At 44.5% G+C, this 17,884-nt stretch overlaps 1 protein-coding gene across 2 annotated transcripts in view; it reads left to right on the forward strand.

Annotated features, from left to right (window-relative positions):
* LOC121537383 (copine-9-like) overlaps positions 1-17,884 on the forward strand; it is a 109,110-nt gene that overhangs the window by 23,804 nt on the left and 67,422 nt on the right. For both annotated transcript variants that reach the window (XM_045206900.1, XM_041845023.2), the window contains exons 4-6: positions 10,392-10,495; positions 14,169-14,208; positions 16,671-16,747. In XM_045206900.1, coding sequence (XP_045062835.1) covers positions 10,392-10,495; positions 14,169-14,208; positions 16,671-16,747 — 221 coding nt within the window. The remainder of the gene's footprint in view (positions 1-10,391; positions 10,496-14,168; positions 14,209-16,670; positions 16,748-17,884) is intronic.

Consider the following 17,884-nt stretch of genomic DNA (forward strand, 5'->3'; position numbering starts at 1 on the left):
GAGATATAGAGATATAGAGATATATAGATATAGAGATATATATATATATATATATATATATATATAGAGATATAGAGATATATATATATAGAGATATAGATATATATATATATATATATATATATATATATATATATATATATATATATATATATATATATATATATATATATATATATATATATATATATATATATATATATATATATATATATATATATATATATATATATATATATATATATATATATATATTGTGATGTCACGAGAGGCTGTGTCCTGGAGGGACGTTACATCCCCCTGAGGTGGCTGCAAACCCAGACAGCTATGGCTCCATCTGCTGGTATGGTCGGGAACTCCACCCCTCTATGGCCAATCTTCCCACGCAGCTGAAACAAATGAGGAGCTGATGAGCTGAAGGTGGGGGGGGTGAAGAGACACAGTCTCCAACCTGGGCTCTCTGGAGGACAAGAGTGCTGCACGTCCACTTCCATGAGGAATATAAGGATTTGGAGATACTTACCTTTGGGAAATACTCACCTTTGGATATATGCACCTGTGGAAATACGTGAGAGACATTTGGAAGGACTTTTTGCTGGGTTGGCCACTAGCTGCAACGTGGACTACAGTAAGGCTGGGGAAAAGTTATCTGAGCGAGTGAGAATTATGATTTGGGATGTGGAAGAGACATCCCTGAACTGTTAACCCTTAAAGAGCCACAAGAGAACAGAATTTTGTTATATTTTCGTTAATTTCCCAAGACCTATAATAAAATCCTTGTTTTGTTTGAACCTTGTCTCCTTGCACTACTTGAGCAATCCCGCTGAAAGCTGTGTAGCCTCTCGTGACGTCACAGATGGTGGAGAATACGGGGTACGCTCAAGCGTTAATAGTGCATGTCGGAGGAGGATACCGAAGGTTTGATCACCCAGTTTTCCAAGTTGGCCGTAGGCTCCCCGCCCGACTGAAATGGAGGACATATTGAAAGCCCTTGTTGCTGGCCAGCAAGCCCAGATGCAAGCAAACGTGGCTCTCTTGGAGGAGCAAAAGAAAGCCAACCTTCTGAAGGCAGAGGAATTGCAGTTGCAGAGACAGAGGGTTGTCCAAAATACCCGCCCAATAAAGGCAAGTGACTTTATATCTAAGATGGGAGCTACCGATGACATTGAGGCATACCTGCATGCATTTGAGGCCACGGCCACTAGGGAAGCCTGGCCCAAGCAACAGTGGGTTGGTCTGATAGCCCCCTTTCTAACCGGGGAAGCGCTGAATGCTGTCCGGGACCTGGGCCCTGACCAGGTTACTGACTATGATGCCCTGAAGTCTGAGATCCTCAGCAGATATGGACTCACAAAGTTTGGTATGGCCCAGCGCTTTCACAGTTGGACCTTCCAACCAGACCAACCTCCTCGGGCGCAGATGCATGAACTTGTCCGAATCGCAAGGAAATGGCTGGATCCGCAGAGGAATACAGCAGCGGCGGTGGTGGAGGCCGTTGTGGTGGATCGTTACCTACGCGCCCTGCCTTATGAGGCAAAAACGGTTCATCAGTCAACAGGCCTTGACCACGGCTGATCTGACCGTGGAAGCTGTGGAAAAGTACCAGGCCACAGCGGAGATGCTGAATGCTTCCCGAAAAGACCCCAGGAGGCGGCCCCACCACAAATGGGAAGAACCCGTCCAAAGGACCCCAAGGTCTCTAACCCAGCCACGTCAGGACTTATCCCAGCTCCAGGGGGAGCCAGAAACCAGGCGGGTCCAAGAAGAGTACACCAGGAGGGAAACTTCGACAGTGTTACCGGTGTGGGGAGATGGGACATATCTCCTGGCAGTGTGGGAAACCAGCCGATGAACCTATGCCCACTGCGGAGTCCTCCAGCTCAGCACCCACACACCGTTTTGCCTCGCTCTTGGGAGTCGTAGATGGCGGCCCAGATCGACCCCCCACCTGCCCGGTAACTGTGAATCACCATGATGTGGAGGCCTTACTGGATTCTGGTAGCCGGGCCACCCTGGTGCGTAAGGATTTGGTGGGCCCAACGTGTCTGACCCCGGGGAAAGTCCTCCCAGTTTCCTGTGTCCATGGGGACACCAGAGAATACCCCATTACTGAACTTACAATGACCAGCACACGGGGAACCATACACACGACGGCGGGGGTGGTTGATTCCCTCCCCGTCCCTGTCCTAATTGGGACGAGACTGCCCAGCCTTTTACCCACTCTGGAGAGAGTCTCAGGAGAGGATAACCCGAGTACCTCGGAAACGGAGAGGCAAGACTCATCCTGGGAAGGCTCCGGTGCAATCCTCCGAGTTACTCACTCCCGCCCGGGCTCTGATAGGGATGGCAGGTGTTCAGACCGACACAGAGACGGAGCTACAGAATCTGGACAAAGAACTGTCTGGTCTGAAGGGGACCGCTGAGAGGTATCGTTTGTTAAAGCAACAGTTAGACATGAAGACAGAAGAGTTAGATATCCTCCAGGCTAAACTCCAACAGAGCTCCTTCCCTAAGCAACAGGAGGAGCTGGAGAGGCTGCGCAGGACCATCGAGGAGTGTGAGGGAGACCCTGCGCAGTAGTAAGGAGGTCCAGAAGAAGGCAGAGGAGAAGTACAAGGGGTTGGAGAACAAGATGAAGAATGCGGAGGCAGAGAGAGAGAAGGGAACTGAAAGCTGCTCAACAGAAGCTAAACTCTGCTAAAACCAAGGCTGATGCGTTCAGTAAGAAACTCAAGGAGAGACAACAGGAGGCTGAGTCCCTGGTCCTAGAGTTGGAGGAGTTGAAGAGAGAGCAGTCTGGCAAGCACCACGGCAATGCGGACGCCCTCTCCCGGCGTGATGCCTTCTTCGCTGCCTTTACCGACGAGGACGTCGGTCCCGAGGAGGGGATGTGTGATGTCACGAGAGGCTGTGTCCTGGAGGGACGTTACATCCCCCTGAGGTGGCTGCAAACCCAGACAGCTATGGCTCCATCTGCTGGTATGGTCGGGAACTCCACCCCTCTATGGCCAATCTTCCCACGCAGCTGAAACAAATGAGGAGCTGATGAGCTGAAGGTGTGGGGGTGAAGAGACACAGTCTCCAACCTGGGCTCTCTGGAGGACAAGAGTGCTGCACGTCCACTTCCATGAGGAATATAAGGATTTGGAGATACTTACCTTTGGGAAATACTCACCTTTGGATATATGCACCTGTGGAAATACGTGAGAGACATTTGGAAGGACTTTTTTGCTGGGTTGGCCACTAGCTGCAACGTGGACTACAGTAAGGCTGGGGAAAAGTTATCTGAGCGAGTGAGAATTATGATTTGGGATGTGGAAGAGACATCCCTGAACTGTTAACCCTTAAAGAGCCACAAGAGAACAGAATTTTGTTATATTTTCGTTAATTTCCCAAGACCTATAATAAAATCCTTGTTTTGTTTGAACCTTGTCTCCTTGCACTACTTGAGCAATCCCGCTGAAAGCTGTGTAGCCTCTCGTGACGTCACAGATGGTGGAGAATACGGGTACGCTCAAGCGTTAATAGTGCATGTCGGAGGAGGATACCGAAGGTTTGATCACCCAGTTTTCCAAGTTGGCCGTAGGCTCCCCCGCCCGACTGAAATGGAGGACATATTGAAAGCCCTTGTTGCTGGCCAGCAAGCCCAGATGCAAGCAAACGTGGCTCTCTTGGAGGAGCAAAAGAAAGCCAACCTTCTGAAGGCAGAGGAATTGCAGTTGCAGAGACAGAGGGTTGTCCCAAATACCCGCCCAATAAAGGCAAGTGACTTTATATCTAAGATGGGAGCTACCGATGACATTGAGGCATACCTGCATGCATTTGAGGCCACGGCCACTAGGGAAGCCTGGCCCAAGCAACAGTGGGTTGGTCTGATAGCCCCCTTTCTAACCGGGGAAGCGCTGAATGCTGTCCGGGACCTGGGCCCTGACCAGGTTACTGACTATGATGCCCTGAAGTCTGAGATCCTCAGCAGATATGGACTCACAAAGTTTGGTATGGCCCAGCGCTTTCACAGTTGGACCTTCCAACCAGACCAACCTCCTCGGGCGCAGATGCATGAACTTGTCCGAATCGCAAGGAAATGGCTGGATCCGCAGAGGAATACAGCAGCGGCGGTGGTGGAGGCCGTTGTGGTGGATCGTTACCTACGCGCCCTGCCTTATGAGGCAAAACGGTTCATCAGTCAACAGGCCTTGACCACGGCTGATCTGACCGTGGAAGCTGTGGAAAAGTACCAGGCCACAGCGGAGATGCTGAATGCTTCCCGAAAAGACCCCAGGAGGGCGGCCCCACCACAAATGGGAAGAACCCGTCCAAAGGACCCCAAGGTCTCTAACCCAGCCCGTCAGGACTTATCCCAGCTCCAGGGGGAGCCAGAAACCAGGCGGGTCCAAGAAGAGTACACCAGGGGGGGGAAACTTCGACAGTGTTACCGGTGTGGGGAGATGGGACATATCTCCTGGCAGTGTGGGAAACCAGCCGATGAACCTATGCCCACTGCGGAGTCCTCCAGCTCAGCACCCACACACCGTTTTGCCTCGCTCTTGGGAGTCGTAGATGGCGGCCCAGATCGACCCCCCACCTGCCCGGTAACTGTGAATCACCATGATGTGGAGGCCTTACTGGATTCTGGTAGCCGGGCCACCCTGGTGCGTAAGGATTTGGTGGGCCCAACGTGTCTGACCCCCGGGGAAAGTCCTCCCAGTTTCCTGTGTCCATGGGGACACCAGAGAATACCCCATTACTGAACTTACAATGACCAGCACACGGGGAACCATACACACGACGGCGGGGGTGGTTGATTCCCTCCCCGTCCCTGTCCTAATTGGACGAGACTGCCCAGCCTTTTACCCACTCTGGGAGAGTCTCAGGAGAGGATAACCCCGAGTACCTCGGAAACGGAGAGGCAAGACTCATCCTGGGAAGGCTCCGGTGCAATCCTCCGAGTTACTCACTCCCGCCCCGGGCTCTGATAGGGATGGCAGGTGTTCAGACCGACACAGAGACGGAGCTACAGAATCTGGACAAAGAACTGTCTGGTCTGAAGGGGACCGCTGAGAGGTATCGTTTGTTAAAGCAACAGTTAGACATGAAGACAGAAGAGTTAGATATCCTCCAGGCTAAACTCCAACAGAGCTCCTTCCCTAAGCAACAGGAGGAGCTGGAGAGGCTGCGCAGGACCATCGAGGAGTGTGAGGAGACCCTGCGCAGTAGTAAGGAGGTCCAGAAGAAGGCAGAGGAGAAGTACAAGGGGTTGGAGAACAAGATGAAGAATGCGGAGGCAGAGAGAGAGAAGGAACTGAAAGCTGCTCAACAGAAGCTAAACTCTGCTAAAACCAAGGCTGATCGTTCAGTAAGAAACTCAAGGAGAGACAACAGGAGGCTGAGTCCCTGGTCCTAGAGTTGGAGGAGTTGAAGAGAGAGCAGTCTGGCAAGCACCACGGCAATGCGGGACGCCCTCTCCCGGCGTGATGCCTTCTTCGCTGCCTTTACCCCGACGAGGACGTCGGTCCCGAGGAGGGGGATGTGTGATGTCACGAGAGGCTGTGTCCTGGAGGGACGTTACATCCCCCTGAGGTGGCTGCAAACCCAGACAGCTATGGCTCCATCTGCTGGTATGGTCGGGAACTCCACCCCTCTATGGCCAATCTTCCCACGCAGCTGAAACAAATGAGGAGCTGATGAGCTGAAGGTGTGGGGGTGAAGAGACACAGTCTCCAACCTGGGCTCTCTGGAGGACAAGAGTGCTGCACGTCCACTTCCATGAGGAATATAAGGATTTGGAGATACTTACCTTTGGGAAATACTCACCTTTGGATATATGCACCTGTGGAAATACGTGAGAGACATTTGGAAGGACTTTTTGCTGGGTTGGCCACTAGCTGCAACGTGGACTACAGTAAGGCTGGGGAAAAGTTATCTGAGCGAGTGAGAATTATGATTTGGGATGTGGAAGAGACATCCCTGAACTGTTAACCCTTAAAGAGCCACAAGAGAACAGAATTTTGTTATATTTTCGTTAATTTCCCAAGACCTATAATAAAATCCTTGTTTTGTTTGAACCTTGTCTCCTTGCACTACTTGAGCAATCCCGCTGAAAGCTGTGTAGCCTCTCGTGACGTCACAATATATATATAGAGAGAGAGAGAGAGAGAGAGAGATAGATAGATGATTCAACTGAGAGTGAACAAGACAGGATAAGATACATAGGTTCAGGTAGTGAGAGAGTGAACAAGACAGAATAAAATAGGTTTATGTAGTGATAGGAGTGAACAAGATGAGCCAAAGTTCCCCAGAGGTCTACAGCTCTAGAGGGGCTCATTAAATATTCACACCCACAGCATGGCTGATGGGGGACCTCTCTCTATCTCTTTCTGTCTCTATCTCTCTCGCTCTCTCTTTTAGAGAACGACTGATAATCGGCCTAGCCGATATATCGGGCCGATATTGTCCTTTTCTAGTCTATCGGCTATCGGCCCTTCTCTATCGGCTTAGCCGATAGTCCCTCTACATAGCAAAACTGCTGCTATGCCAGCCGCCACTCACCACCTAAGCCATGAGCACTGCACAATGCCGAGGAATGTCTAGCTGGGAATATCAGCAGCAGCAAGCTAGCTCATTCTCAAACAGAAAGGTGCAGTATTGAGAAATTGATTAATTGACACAGTGTCCAAAATCAAACTCCTGTTGCAGATATCAGTTTAGTTAATTCGCTAATAATAAGGCTTGTGTCTACGTGCCCGGGCATGCTAGCTAGCAGATAGATATGTGACCTGTTAGCAAAGATTACGATAACTAACCCTTTCATCTGGTGTTCGCTAGCTAGCTATATTAGCTACTATGCTAGATAGCTGGCTAGATAAACATGGTGCTAAGATATCAGATAGAAGCTAATAGTCAACGTAGCTAGCTAACATTAGCTGGTTATAATTTTGAACATGCAAGATTTTCAGCAACGAGCCATCTGACTTGCAGTGTAACATTAGCTATTTATTGGTGTGCTGATCTGACCAACCGCAGTCGTATACGTAAATTGACAGTTGATTGTCGGATTAGATGATTGTCATAATAGGGATCGAAGGAAGTGTTTTAAAATGCCTAAATAAAGGTTGGCAATAGGTTTAGCTACTTAAGAAACTTCTTACATGTTTATGGATCAAGAAAGCTGTAGATCAGTCTGTGTGCACCTTCTCACTTCTCAAACCATTCAGACTGAACGTGCATTGTCGTTTCATATTTATTTCCTACCCTCACTCTCCTTGTTAGATATTATGCACATTTATTGCTTGGTAGCAAACGCCATTGCCATTGAGCTAGTTCTTATAGTAGCAGTAAACAGCAGTAAGTGATAAGGGCGATGGAGAGAGATGTTAGAATATGTGAAAGGGAGCGTAGTTACAGCCTCGCTCTATCCAATCATAGCAGTAGGATCAAGTTACAACCTGCCCATTTCTTGACAGATAGCTGAACTAGCCAATTTGAGTCGTTTCGAATTTCGTCCTGGCAGCGGAGTTGTTTAGGGATGCGTCCTTTCTTTCCTGATCACGGAAAATTAAAACAAATACTAGTTTCATAAGCATCCGTGATCACAAATCATGACGTTACGTGGACCCATTTGCATTGAATAGATGTTTTATATTCATACATGGCTGTCTCTAGGAATTTCTGTCATTGAAATTTTCTAATTTAATGATATTGAATATCGGCCTAAAATATCAGCCATCGGCCTCCTTGACTCCCAAAAATCGGTATCGGCCCTAAAAAAAATCCATATCGGTCGTTCTCTAGAGCTCTCTCGCTCTCTCTCTTGCACTCTCTCTCTTTCTCTCTCTCTCGCTATCTCTATCTCTATCTCTCGCTATCTCTATCGCTATCTCTCGCTATCTCTCTCTCTTGCTATCTCTATCTCTCGCTATCTCTCTCTCTCGCTATCTATCTCTCTCGCTATCTCTCTCTCGCTATCTCTCTCTCTCGCTATCGCTCTCTCTCTCTCTCGCTATCTCTCTCTCTCGCTATCGCTCTCTCTCTCTCTCGCTATCGCTCTCTCTCTCTATCGCTATCGCTCTCTCTCTCTATCGCTATCGCTCTCTCTCTCTATCGCTCTCTCTCTCTCTCTCTCTCTCTCTCTCTCTCTCTCTCTCTCTCTCTCTCGAATGTCCTCTTCTTGCATTTTTTCCTGAGAGAAAACCCTTATCCTAAAGCCCATAATCAATTTAATCTCTGACAGGGTGCTGACGGTTTTTGTTTGTTTATATATTTCATAATTCAAGTCAACACTGCTTGACTAAAAAATGAGTCTGAGGCGATCACCTTACAGCAAGACGTCTTCTGCTTTTTCATAGTGACAGGGCTAATCAAAGAGAATAATTATAGGTTGGCAGGTAGCCGAGCGGTTAGTGTTGGGCCAGTAACCGCTGGTTCGAATACCCGAGCTGACAAGGTGAAAAATCAATGTGCTCTTGAGCAAGGCACTTAACCCTAATTTGTTCCAGGGGCGCTGTACTACTATGGCTGACCCTGTAAAACAACACATTTCACCGCAGCTATCCAGTGTATGTGACAATAAAATATATATTTTCTATAATCAGTAGAGTTAACTTTCAATCACCAACTACCTACAGACTTACAGTACCAGTCAAACGTTTGGACACACCTACTCATTCCAGGGTTTTTCTTTATTTTTACTATTTTCTACATTGTAGCATAATAGTGAAGACATCAAAACTATGACATAACACATTGAATCATGTAGGAACCAAAAATGTGTTAAACAAATCAAAATATATTTTATATTTGAGATTCTTCAAATAGCCACCCTTTGCCTTGATGACAGCTTTGCACACTCTTGGCATTCTCACAACCAGCTTCACCTGGAATGCTTTTCCAACAGTCTTGAAGGAGTTCCCACATATGCTGAGCACTTGTTGGCTGCTTTTCCTTCACTCTGCTGTCCGACTCATGCCAAACGATCTCAATTGGGTTGAGGTCGGGGGATTGTGGAGGCCAGGTCATCTGATGCAGCATTCCATCACTCTCCTTCTTGGTAAAATAGCCCTTACACAGCCTGGAGGTGTGCTGGGTCATTGTCCTGTTGAAAAACAAATGACAGTCCCACTAAGCCCAAACCAGATGGGATGGTGTGTCGCTGTTGAATGCTGTGGTAGCCATGCGGGTTAAGTGTGCCTTGAATTCTAAATAAATCACAGACAGTGTCACCAGCAAAGCATCCCCACACCATAACACCTCTTCCTCCATGCTTTACGGTAGGAACTACACATGCAGAGATAAATAAAAGAAAAAACCTGGAATGAGTAGGTGTGTATTTCCATCATTTATTGAGTGAAGACTCACAAGCCAAAGCATATTCCCTCACTCAACATCTCTCTATTTCTGATCACCACCACATACACTGAGACAAGGGTTGATAAATGATACGCACTTAAGTGTTGGTGTAAACTAAAAGTAAAATGGTGTTGTGCTGTACCCTCTTAGTTTCAGTCACTTCACAGCAGTTTTAGGGCATTTTCTTCACACAACAATATTGTATACACTAACATTCCCCACAACCCTCCACTACCCATTAACCAATCGTACGTCAGAGAACGCCACCCCAAAAAAGAACATGTCTCGTGATGACGGATGGTTCCGTAGTCGATGGATGCCAGGTAGGAGGCGTTCCAATATCTCCCCTCCCAGGCCGGATAATGGATTGGGAGGAACAGAGTTGATAGCTGGGATTATGTGCGCTGGGCGCTAAGGTCATGAGCCGGGTATTGAGGCAGTGCAGGGATCAATAGCTCATTACTCTGTGCTGTTGGAGCATACCAGCCAGGCCCTTTTCCCAATGGGGATTAGTGTCTGATAGATACAGATGGAGCACCAGCCCTGGGCCGGCCGGCTGAGACGAGTTCAGAATCACTGAGACACTCTCACTCCCGTGGTTCTGTTCTGTCTGAGGAGCCAGCCATTAGAACACTACACTCCCTTGGTTTAAACCCAGTGGTGATTGTGACTCACTGAGGATGTAGATCACATCACAGGCTGTAATGGTAATGGCTGTGGCACGGTGCTGTTCATTCCATTTAGAGTACTCCGGCTTTGCTGATCATTGTTTTTGAGTCGATCCCAATGTTACGGTTAATGAATGGGGATAATATTGCTAGTGATGTTAAACTTTGATATGCTTAGAATTAGAATGACATTGTGTCATTGATTATCATATGGGTCCTACTGATATCAATCATGGAGTTGATGTTTCCATAGAGGTTCTGTTAAATGGAGTATCACTCTGTCACCTGTCAATCATGGAGTTGATGTTTCCATAGAGGTTCTGTTAGATGGAGTATCACTCTGTCACCTGTATTTCTTTTTCCTGGCTACTGTTTTAGTTTGGCAGAACAGAGGTGATTGACAACACACTGAATCCAAACTTTGTGCGAAAGTTTTTCCTGGACTACTTCTTTGAAGAGAGGCAGAACCTCCGCTTTGACGTGTAAGTGACCAACATCTCTGTCTCATGCCATCTTGGAAATACCTACTGCTAGGCTAAAAGCCAAAAATAAACTTTTATTTTTATACATAGGACCAATTTATAAGTAGCTGTTTCAAGCATTTACTTTGCTCCCTTGTTAGTCTTTCGGATCACAGAGTAGGCCTTTCCCCTCAGAAGAGTGTGGGAGCCACGATGAGGGGCTGGCCAAACATGCCTTCAGAAAGTATTCATACCCCTTGACTTATTCCAAATTTTTTTGTGATACAGCCTGAATTCAAAATGGATAAAACAAATCACCCATCTACACACAATACCCCATAATGACAAAGTGAAAACATGTTTTTAGAATTTTTGGCAAATATATGGAAAATGAAATACAGAAATATCTAATTTACATAAGGATTCACACATGTTAGAATCACCTTTGGCACCGATTACAGCTGTGAGTCTTTCTGGGTAAGTCTCTAAGAGCTTTCCACACCTGGATTGTACAATATTTGTACATTATTCTTTTAAAAATTCTTCAAGCTCTGTCAAGTTGATTGTTGATCATTGCTAGACAGCCATTTTCAAGTCTTGCCATATATTTTCAAGCCGATTTTCAAGTCAAGACTAACTAGGCCACTCAGGACAATTCAATAGTTTCCATTAACTTGTCCATTTATTTTTTTTGTCGACGTTTAGAGATTTTGCATGGAAAATAGATGCGACAATTGACTGCTAGGGTGCCATTATACCTTTAATGTAGTCAACATTTTACATTGACATTTTAGTCATTTAGCAGACGCTCTTATCCAGAGCGACTTACAGTTTAGTGACTGCATACATTTTCATACTGCCGATATGCAGTAGGGTTTTTTGGGCAGTCTGTTTTTCATTATGAATTTTCTTCAAAACTCAAAAATATGAACAGTTCTGTCTGCTCTTAAAAGTCAGATTATATACAACTGCAGAATTCTATGGTGAACTGCGAAAATTTGTTTTTTTTTCAATAACTATTTGTGCTACTTGTTAGACGTTTGTATCATAGGGATGTGGGGAGAAAATAACATTTTGTACATAACTACTGTTAAAGTTTCCATGTAACTGTCTTGTGTCAATAAAGACACTTGTCTCCCGAGTGGCGCAGTGGTCTAAGGCACTGCATCGCAGTGCTAGCTGTGCCACTAGAGATTCTGGTTTGAATCCAGGCTCTGTCGTAGGCGACCTGGAGACCCATGGGCTGGCGCACAATTGGCACAGCGTTGTCCAGGGTAGGGGAGGGAATGGCCGGCAGAGATGTAGCTCAGTTGGTAGAGCATGGCGTTTGCAACGCCAGGGTTGTGGGTTCGATTCCCATGGGGGATTGAAAAACTAACAGGTCTGTGAGAGCTGGAATTCTTACTGGTTGGTAGGTGATCAAATACTTATGTCAAGCAATAAAATGCAAATTAATTACTTAAAAATCATACAATGTGATTTCTGACATCACGTGCCCGGCGTACCTTTAAAAGTATTTGGCAATCACCACTTATTCGAAACACAGAAACTAATTTGTCGCAAATAAAGTTTGACAATTATTTGTGTTGATCTTTAGAAAATGTCTCCTATCTGCCGTTTCCATTACACACGTCGCAATTATTTTTTTTGCGACATTGCTTTTGTCGAATAAACCTGGGTCAGTGGAAACCTGCATAATGTAATCTTGGTAAGCAACTCCAGTGTATATTTGGCCTTTGTGTTTTAGGTTATTATCCTGCTGAAAGGTGAATTCTTCTCCCAGTGTCTGGTGGAAAGCAGACTGAACCAGGTTTTCCTCTAGGATTGTCTCTGTGCTTAGCTCCATTCTGTTTCTTTTTTTATCCTGAAAAACTCCCCAGTCCTTAACAATTACAAGCATACCCATAACATTATGCTTGAAAATATGTAGTGTGGTAGTCAGTAATGTGTTGTCTTGGATTTGCCCCAAACATAACAGTTAATTGCTTGGCCACATCTTTTGCAGTATTACATTAGTGCCATGTTGTAAACAGGATGCATGTTTTATTCTGTACAGGCTTCCTTCTTTTCACTATGCCAATTAGGTTAGTATTGTGGAGTAACTACAATGTTGTTGATCCATCCTCAGTTTTCTATCACAGCCATTAAACTCTGCAATTGTTTTAAAGTCACTATTGGCTTAATGGTGAAATCCCTGAGCGGTGTCCTTCCTCTCCGGCAACTGAGTTAGGAAGGACGCCTGTATCTTTGTAGTGACTGGGTGTATTGATACACCATCCAAAGTGTAATTAATAACTTCACCATGCTCAAAGGGACATTCAATATCTGCTTTTTATTTCATTTTTACCCATCTATCAATAGTTTCCCTTCTTTGTAAGGGATCGGAAAACCTCCCTGGTCTTTGTGGTTGAATCTGTGTTTGAAATTCACTGCTCGACTGAGGGACCATTCAAGGTAGTCATTCAAAATAATTTTAAACACATGCAGCTTATTATGCAACTTTTTTACCTCCTAAACTTATTTAGGCTTGCCATAACAAAGGGGTTGAATACTTATTGACTGAAGACATTTCAGCTTTTCATTTTTTATTAATGTGTAAGAATTTTGAAAAACATAATTCCACTTTGACATTATGGGGTATTGTGTGTAGGCCAGTGACACAAAATCTCAATATAATCAATTTTAAATTCAGGCTGTAACACAACAAAATGTGGAAAAAGTCAAGGGGTGTGAATACTTCTGAAGAACAAGCCTTTTCATGTAGCTGTCACTAAATCCACTTGGTTATTCTGGTCAGCCACCCCACCTCTTATTCCAGGTCAATACTAGATAAAGATCAGTTACGTGGCATTATACCTTTAATGTAGTCAGTGATATGCAGTAGGGTTTGTTGGGCACTCTGTTATTCATTATGAATTTTCTTCTAAACTCAAAATATGAACAGTTCTGTCTGCTTTTAAAAGTCAGATTATATACAACTGCAGAATTCTATGATTGAACTGCGAAAAAATTTTTTTTAAATAACTAAAGATTGAATTATTCCCTTTAAATTGGTTGTTATCAAGCTATTACTGTGTAGAGCTCTTGCTCCGACTGTTTCAGGTGCTATTATTTATGCTCTGGAAATTCAATCAAGAATCAAGTGCAGTTATTCTGCACTGTGACAAAGCTCTTAGAGACGATCGGTGTGGTTCAGGTGTTAACAAGGTCAATATTCATTTTTAACAAATGGCAAATAATCAATCAGTCTACTCCAGCATAACAGACAGAAAACTCCCAAAATAAATGTTCTGAACCAATGAGCTATTGAATTTGACCAAGGGGAAGGTTAAGCAAGCATCACAGCCCTGAGCCGAGGTGGAGGATTGGCTTCATATCCACAGTGAATAGGATCCAGAGACAGTCTGCCAGTGGTATAGTCCAACAGTCAGTGGATGTACTAATGTTAGTAAACAAGGAGTATATTCTCAACCCTTCTACCCTGTATCCCTCCTCCCTCCTGCAGAAACATCCCTGTAAAATTCAAGGTTCATTTAGAGATAATTAGATTTGCTCATTTAATTCACAAGGATGAAACTTATCCAATACCTGAACTGATAGTGAAGGGCATTCTTCCCTACCTCACTGGCTATTCACACGGATAAAGTTTGTCATTTTGAGTGATTTATACCTAACTATGTTTGGTTTCTTGCAGATACAATGTGGACTCCAGAAGTTCAAATATTTCCAAATTTGTAAGTGTCTCCTATCACAGTATATAACACATCATGTTGTTAATGTTATGTTGTTAATTATGCCATCGTAACCCAATCCTGACAGTACAGAGGAAGGATAATTATCAGAAAGAAGCTTGTTGTCTTTGGATGAATACAGTAGTCTACAATATTATATTCTAGATTTGACCTTTGACTGTGTTCTATTCCCTTTGTGCTCAACAAAATACGGGAGCGCAGAAGGTTAGTATTGATGCACCTAGTAAAGACGTTTTGTTTTTGTTCCAATCAAGGACAAACGTCAGCTCAAAACCAAGCAGACATGTCAACCATAGTCTCATTCAGCCATTCCCATTATATCAAAAGCTCAGGTAAAGCACTTTGAGAGACGACTTCAAAGCCAGAGCTACAGTAGGCTAGTTGCTTTTTGAAACAGAATAATGTAGTGCATGGCTCTCCTACCATGTTCCTGGAGCGCTACCGTCCTGTAGCTTTTCAATCCTACCATGTTCCTGGAGAGCAACCAACCGTCCTGTAGCTTTTCAATCCTACCATGTTCCTGGAGAGCAACCAACCGTCCTGTAGCTTTTCAAGCCTACCATGTTCCTGGAGAGCTACCAACCGTCCTGTAGCTTTTCAAGCCTACCATGTTCCTGGAGAGCTACCAACCATCCTGTATCTTTTCAAGCCTACCATGTTCCTGGAGAGCTACCAACCATCCTGTATCTTTTCAATCCTACCATGTTCCTGGAGAGCAACCAACCGTCCTGTAGCTTTTCAAGCCTACCATGTTCCTGGAGAGCTACCAACCGTCCTGTAGCTTTTCAAACCTACCATGTTCCTGGAGAGCTACCAACCGTCCTGTAGCTTTTCAATCCTACCATGTTCCTGGAGAGCTACCGTCCTGTAGCTTTTCAATCCAACCCTAGTTTTAACTAAGCTGATTCAGTTTATCAGCCAGCTAACTATTAGAATCAGGTGCACTAGATTAGGGTTGTAGTGAAAACCTACAGGACGGTAGCTCTCCAGGAACAGGGATGGAGTGAACCTACAGGACGGTAGCTCTACGGGAACAGGGATGGAGTGAACCTACAGGACGGTAGCTCTTCAGGAACAGGGTTGGAGTGAACCTACAGGACGGTAGCTCTTCAGGAACAGGGTTGGAGTGAACCTACAGGATGGTAGCTCTTCAGGAACAGGGTTGGAGTGAACCTACAGGGCGGTAGCTCTTCAGGAACAGGGTTGGCGTGAACCTACAGGACGGTAGCTCTCCTGGAACAGGGTTGGAGAACCCTGATGTAGTGTGTCAGTGAGAGAACTCCCACACAGAGCTCTGTTGTTGTCCTTGTGCCAGTGTCTTTATGTGCCTTGCCATGTCTGTGCTTCTCAATGTCCCCATCTGTTTCTCTGAGTTGTGTGGGCAGATGTAACCCCAGCTTGAAATGGCAGTTTGTTAAAAAACACTTTGGACAACGAGATGTATCGGGTTTATGAGGATACACCTGATATATAAATATTTGAATGGACAAGTATGCTTTTTTTTTTTTTTACCAAATCTCTATTTTTGATGTATATGGCATGTTATAGAAGTGTCCAGACACTTTTTGCGATTTCACTTAGTTGTGAGAAACGTACCAGCCATATACTTCCTCAGGCTCGTTCTGCAGTATCGGGAGAGTGATAAAACATTAACAAAGGCTCCAAAAACACCGAACCTTATCCACAACGAGCATACGCATGCTTTCTATCAGCACAATAGGAACGAGAAAGCAGGCACATGCTCGCACACGAAAAAGTACCGCTCCAGTCCAACAAAATGGAATATAACATTGTGGATAAAGTTCGGAATGACACAATTTAATGTGTACAACATCTAAAGACCTGCATCACTACACTGAGAGTTTGCCCTTTCTAAAAGGACATATTTGAAGCTTTTGTTAATGTTTTATCACTGCCCCGATACTGCAGAATGATCCAGAGGAAGTATATCGCTGGTACGTTTCTCAGTGAAATTGCAGAAAAAGTGTCTGGACACCTCTATATGATTCTATTTACATAGAAAATAGAGATTTGGTTAAAAAAACAAGTGAACTTGTTCTTTTAACCTTTTTGATAACAATCTGTAAGTCCAGATTATAAAATGTATAGTTTTCATTGTCACAATGGCTCCCAATGTCTTCAGCCACTTTGAATAACTTAGGTTTCAATCTGGCATGTGGGATGTCCTGGCTGTATTACGTCTGAAAGCACTGCATGTACCTGTACTACTGTCAACTGCCTTGCTGTTACAAACATGGTTGGGGTTAATTCCATTTAAATTCAGGAAGTACACTGAAATTCTAACTAAAATTCCAATTCTCTTCTATGCTTTTCAATTAGGAAAATGTGGAATTGGAATTTGGTTTACTTCATGAATTGAAATGGAATTGACAGCAACCCTGATCAGACGGGTCATAAGACTGACCCCAGGCTCTCTCCACCAGGACTTCCTGGGTCAGACTTTCTGCACTCTGGGGGAGATCATTGGATCCACTGGCGGGCGGCTGGAGAACAGCCTCTCGTAAGTCAAACCCTCTCTCTCTCCCACTATCCATCACACCATTACAGGTCTAATGAAGGGACAACTCTGGAATGAGTCTGGCCAATAGGTGACTCACATCTAGAGCAATGGTACTGTACCTCTGGCTGGCTGGATGTGATGGCCCATGTGAATGATAAAAGGAGCTTGGTCTCGAGGAGGACTTTCTGTTTGTGGATTGGAAATGGAGCACAGCACTGTAGATTAACTGTAAATGAAACAATGTTGAGATTTTATTATGCTATAACCCCGTGGTAATCATCCACACCCTATAGCATCAGAAAGAGACAGAAGCATAGATTGCCAAAGTACCTCTCGTGCTTCACATCAATACATTTTGTAGTCAACTTCTTGATAGGGTAATTTAGCTTATCCTAATGCTTTCAGCAATCAACAATAAGTGTGCATTTATGTTATGAGTTAATCAGATGGAAAATATGGTAATTGCAGATTAGGAGCTGAGTTGTTCAGTGCAATTTTATTTCAGACTGAGCGTTTCTCAGCTCTTTGTCTGTGTAGTCTTGTAGAGGTACAGTATTTATGGAGGCATATTGAGAGACGACCCATACACAACTTGTGTAAATACCAATCGTGTTTTCTTTATCAGGAACAGACCCCTTAAAACAGAGGCCAGTCATTGACTTTACTCCATCACAATGAAATGTCCCTCTGGCCGTCTTCACCCAATTCTCAATGTATTTGTTTCAAGCTGATCATCCCTTACAAAAAAACACAAAACGCTGTTTTCACATGTTGAGCTTACATTTTACACATGAAACCATTTTTTCACATGTATTAAATTCAGTAGCGGTGCGTGGATAAAATCATTGAGGAAGCCAAGCCTAGCCAGTAAAAAAAGCCATATTACAACATATGTTGTGATAATTGCGTTTGTTTGCTCTATAACTCATTCATTCATACGCCACCGTGATAAACAAGAAGACTGTGACAACAAAGACAATAATAAATTCAACTACACGTGTTTGTTTCATCAAAAAATATAGATGTCCTGCAGCATGGTCAAGCAAGTTCATGTTTTCAACAGTTTACTAAACTACTGATTTAGAACCACAGAGTTACAAGTCAGCAGAAAGACAACAGGACCACTGCCTCCACTAT

Source organism: Coregonus clupeaformis, chromosome 24, assembly GCF_020615455.1.
Source record: "Coregonus clupeaformis isolate EN_2021a chromosome 24, ASM2061545v1, whole genome shotgun sequence".
NCBI classification, from domain to species: Eukaryota; Metazoa; Chordata; class Actinopteri; order Salmoniformes; family Salmonidae; genus Coregonus; species Coregonus clupeaformis.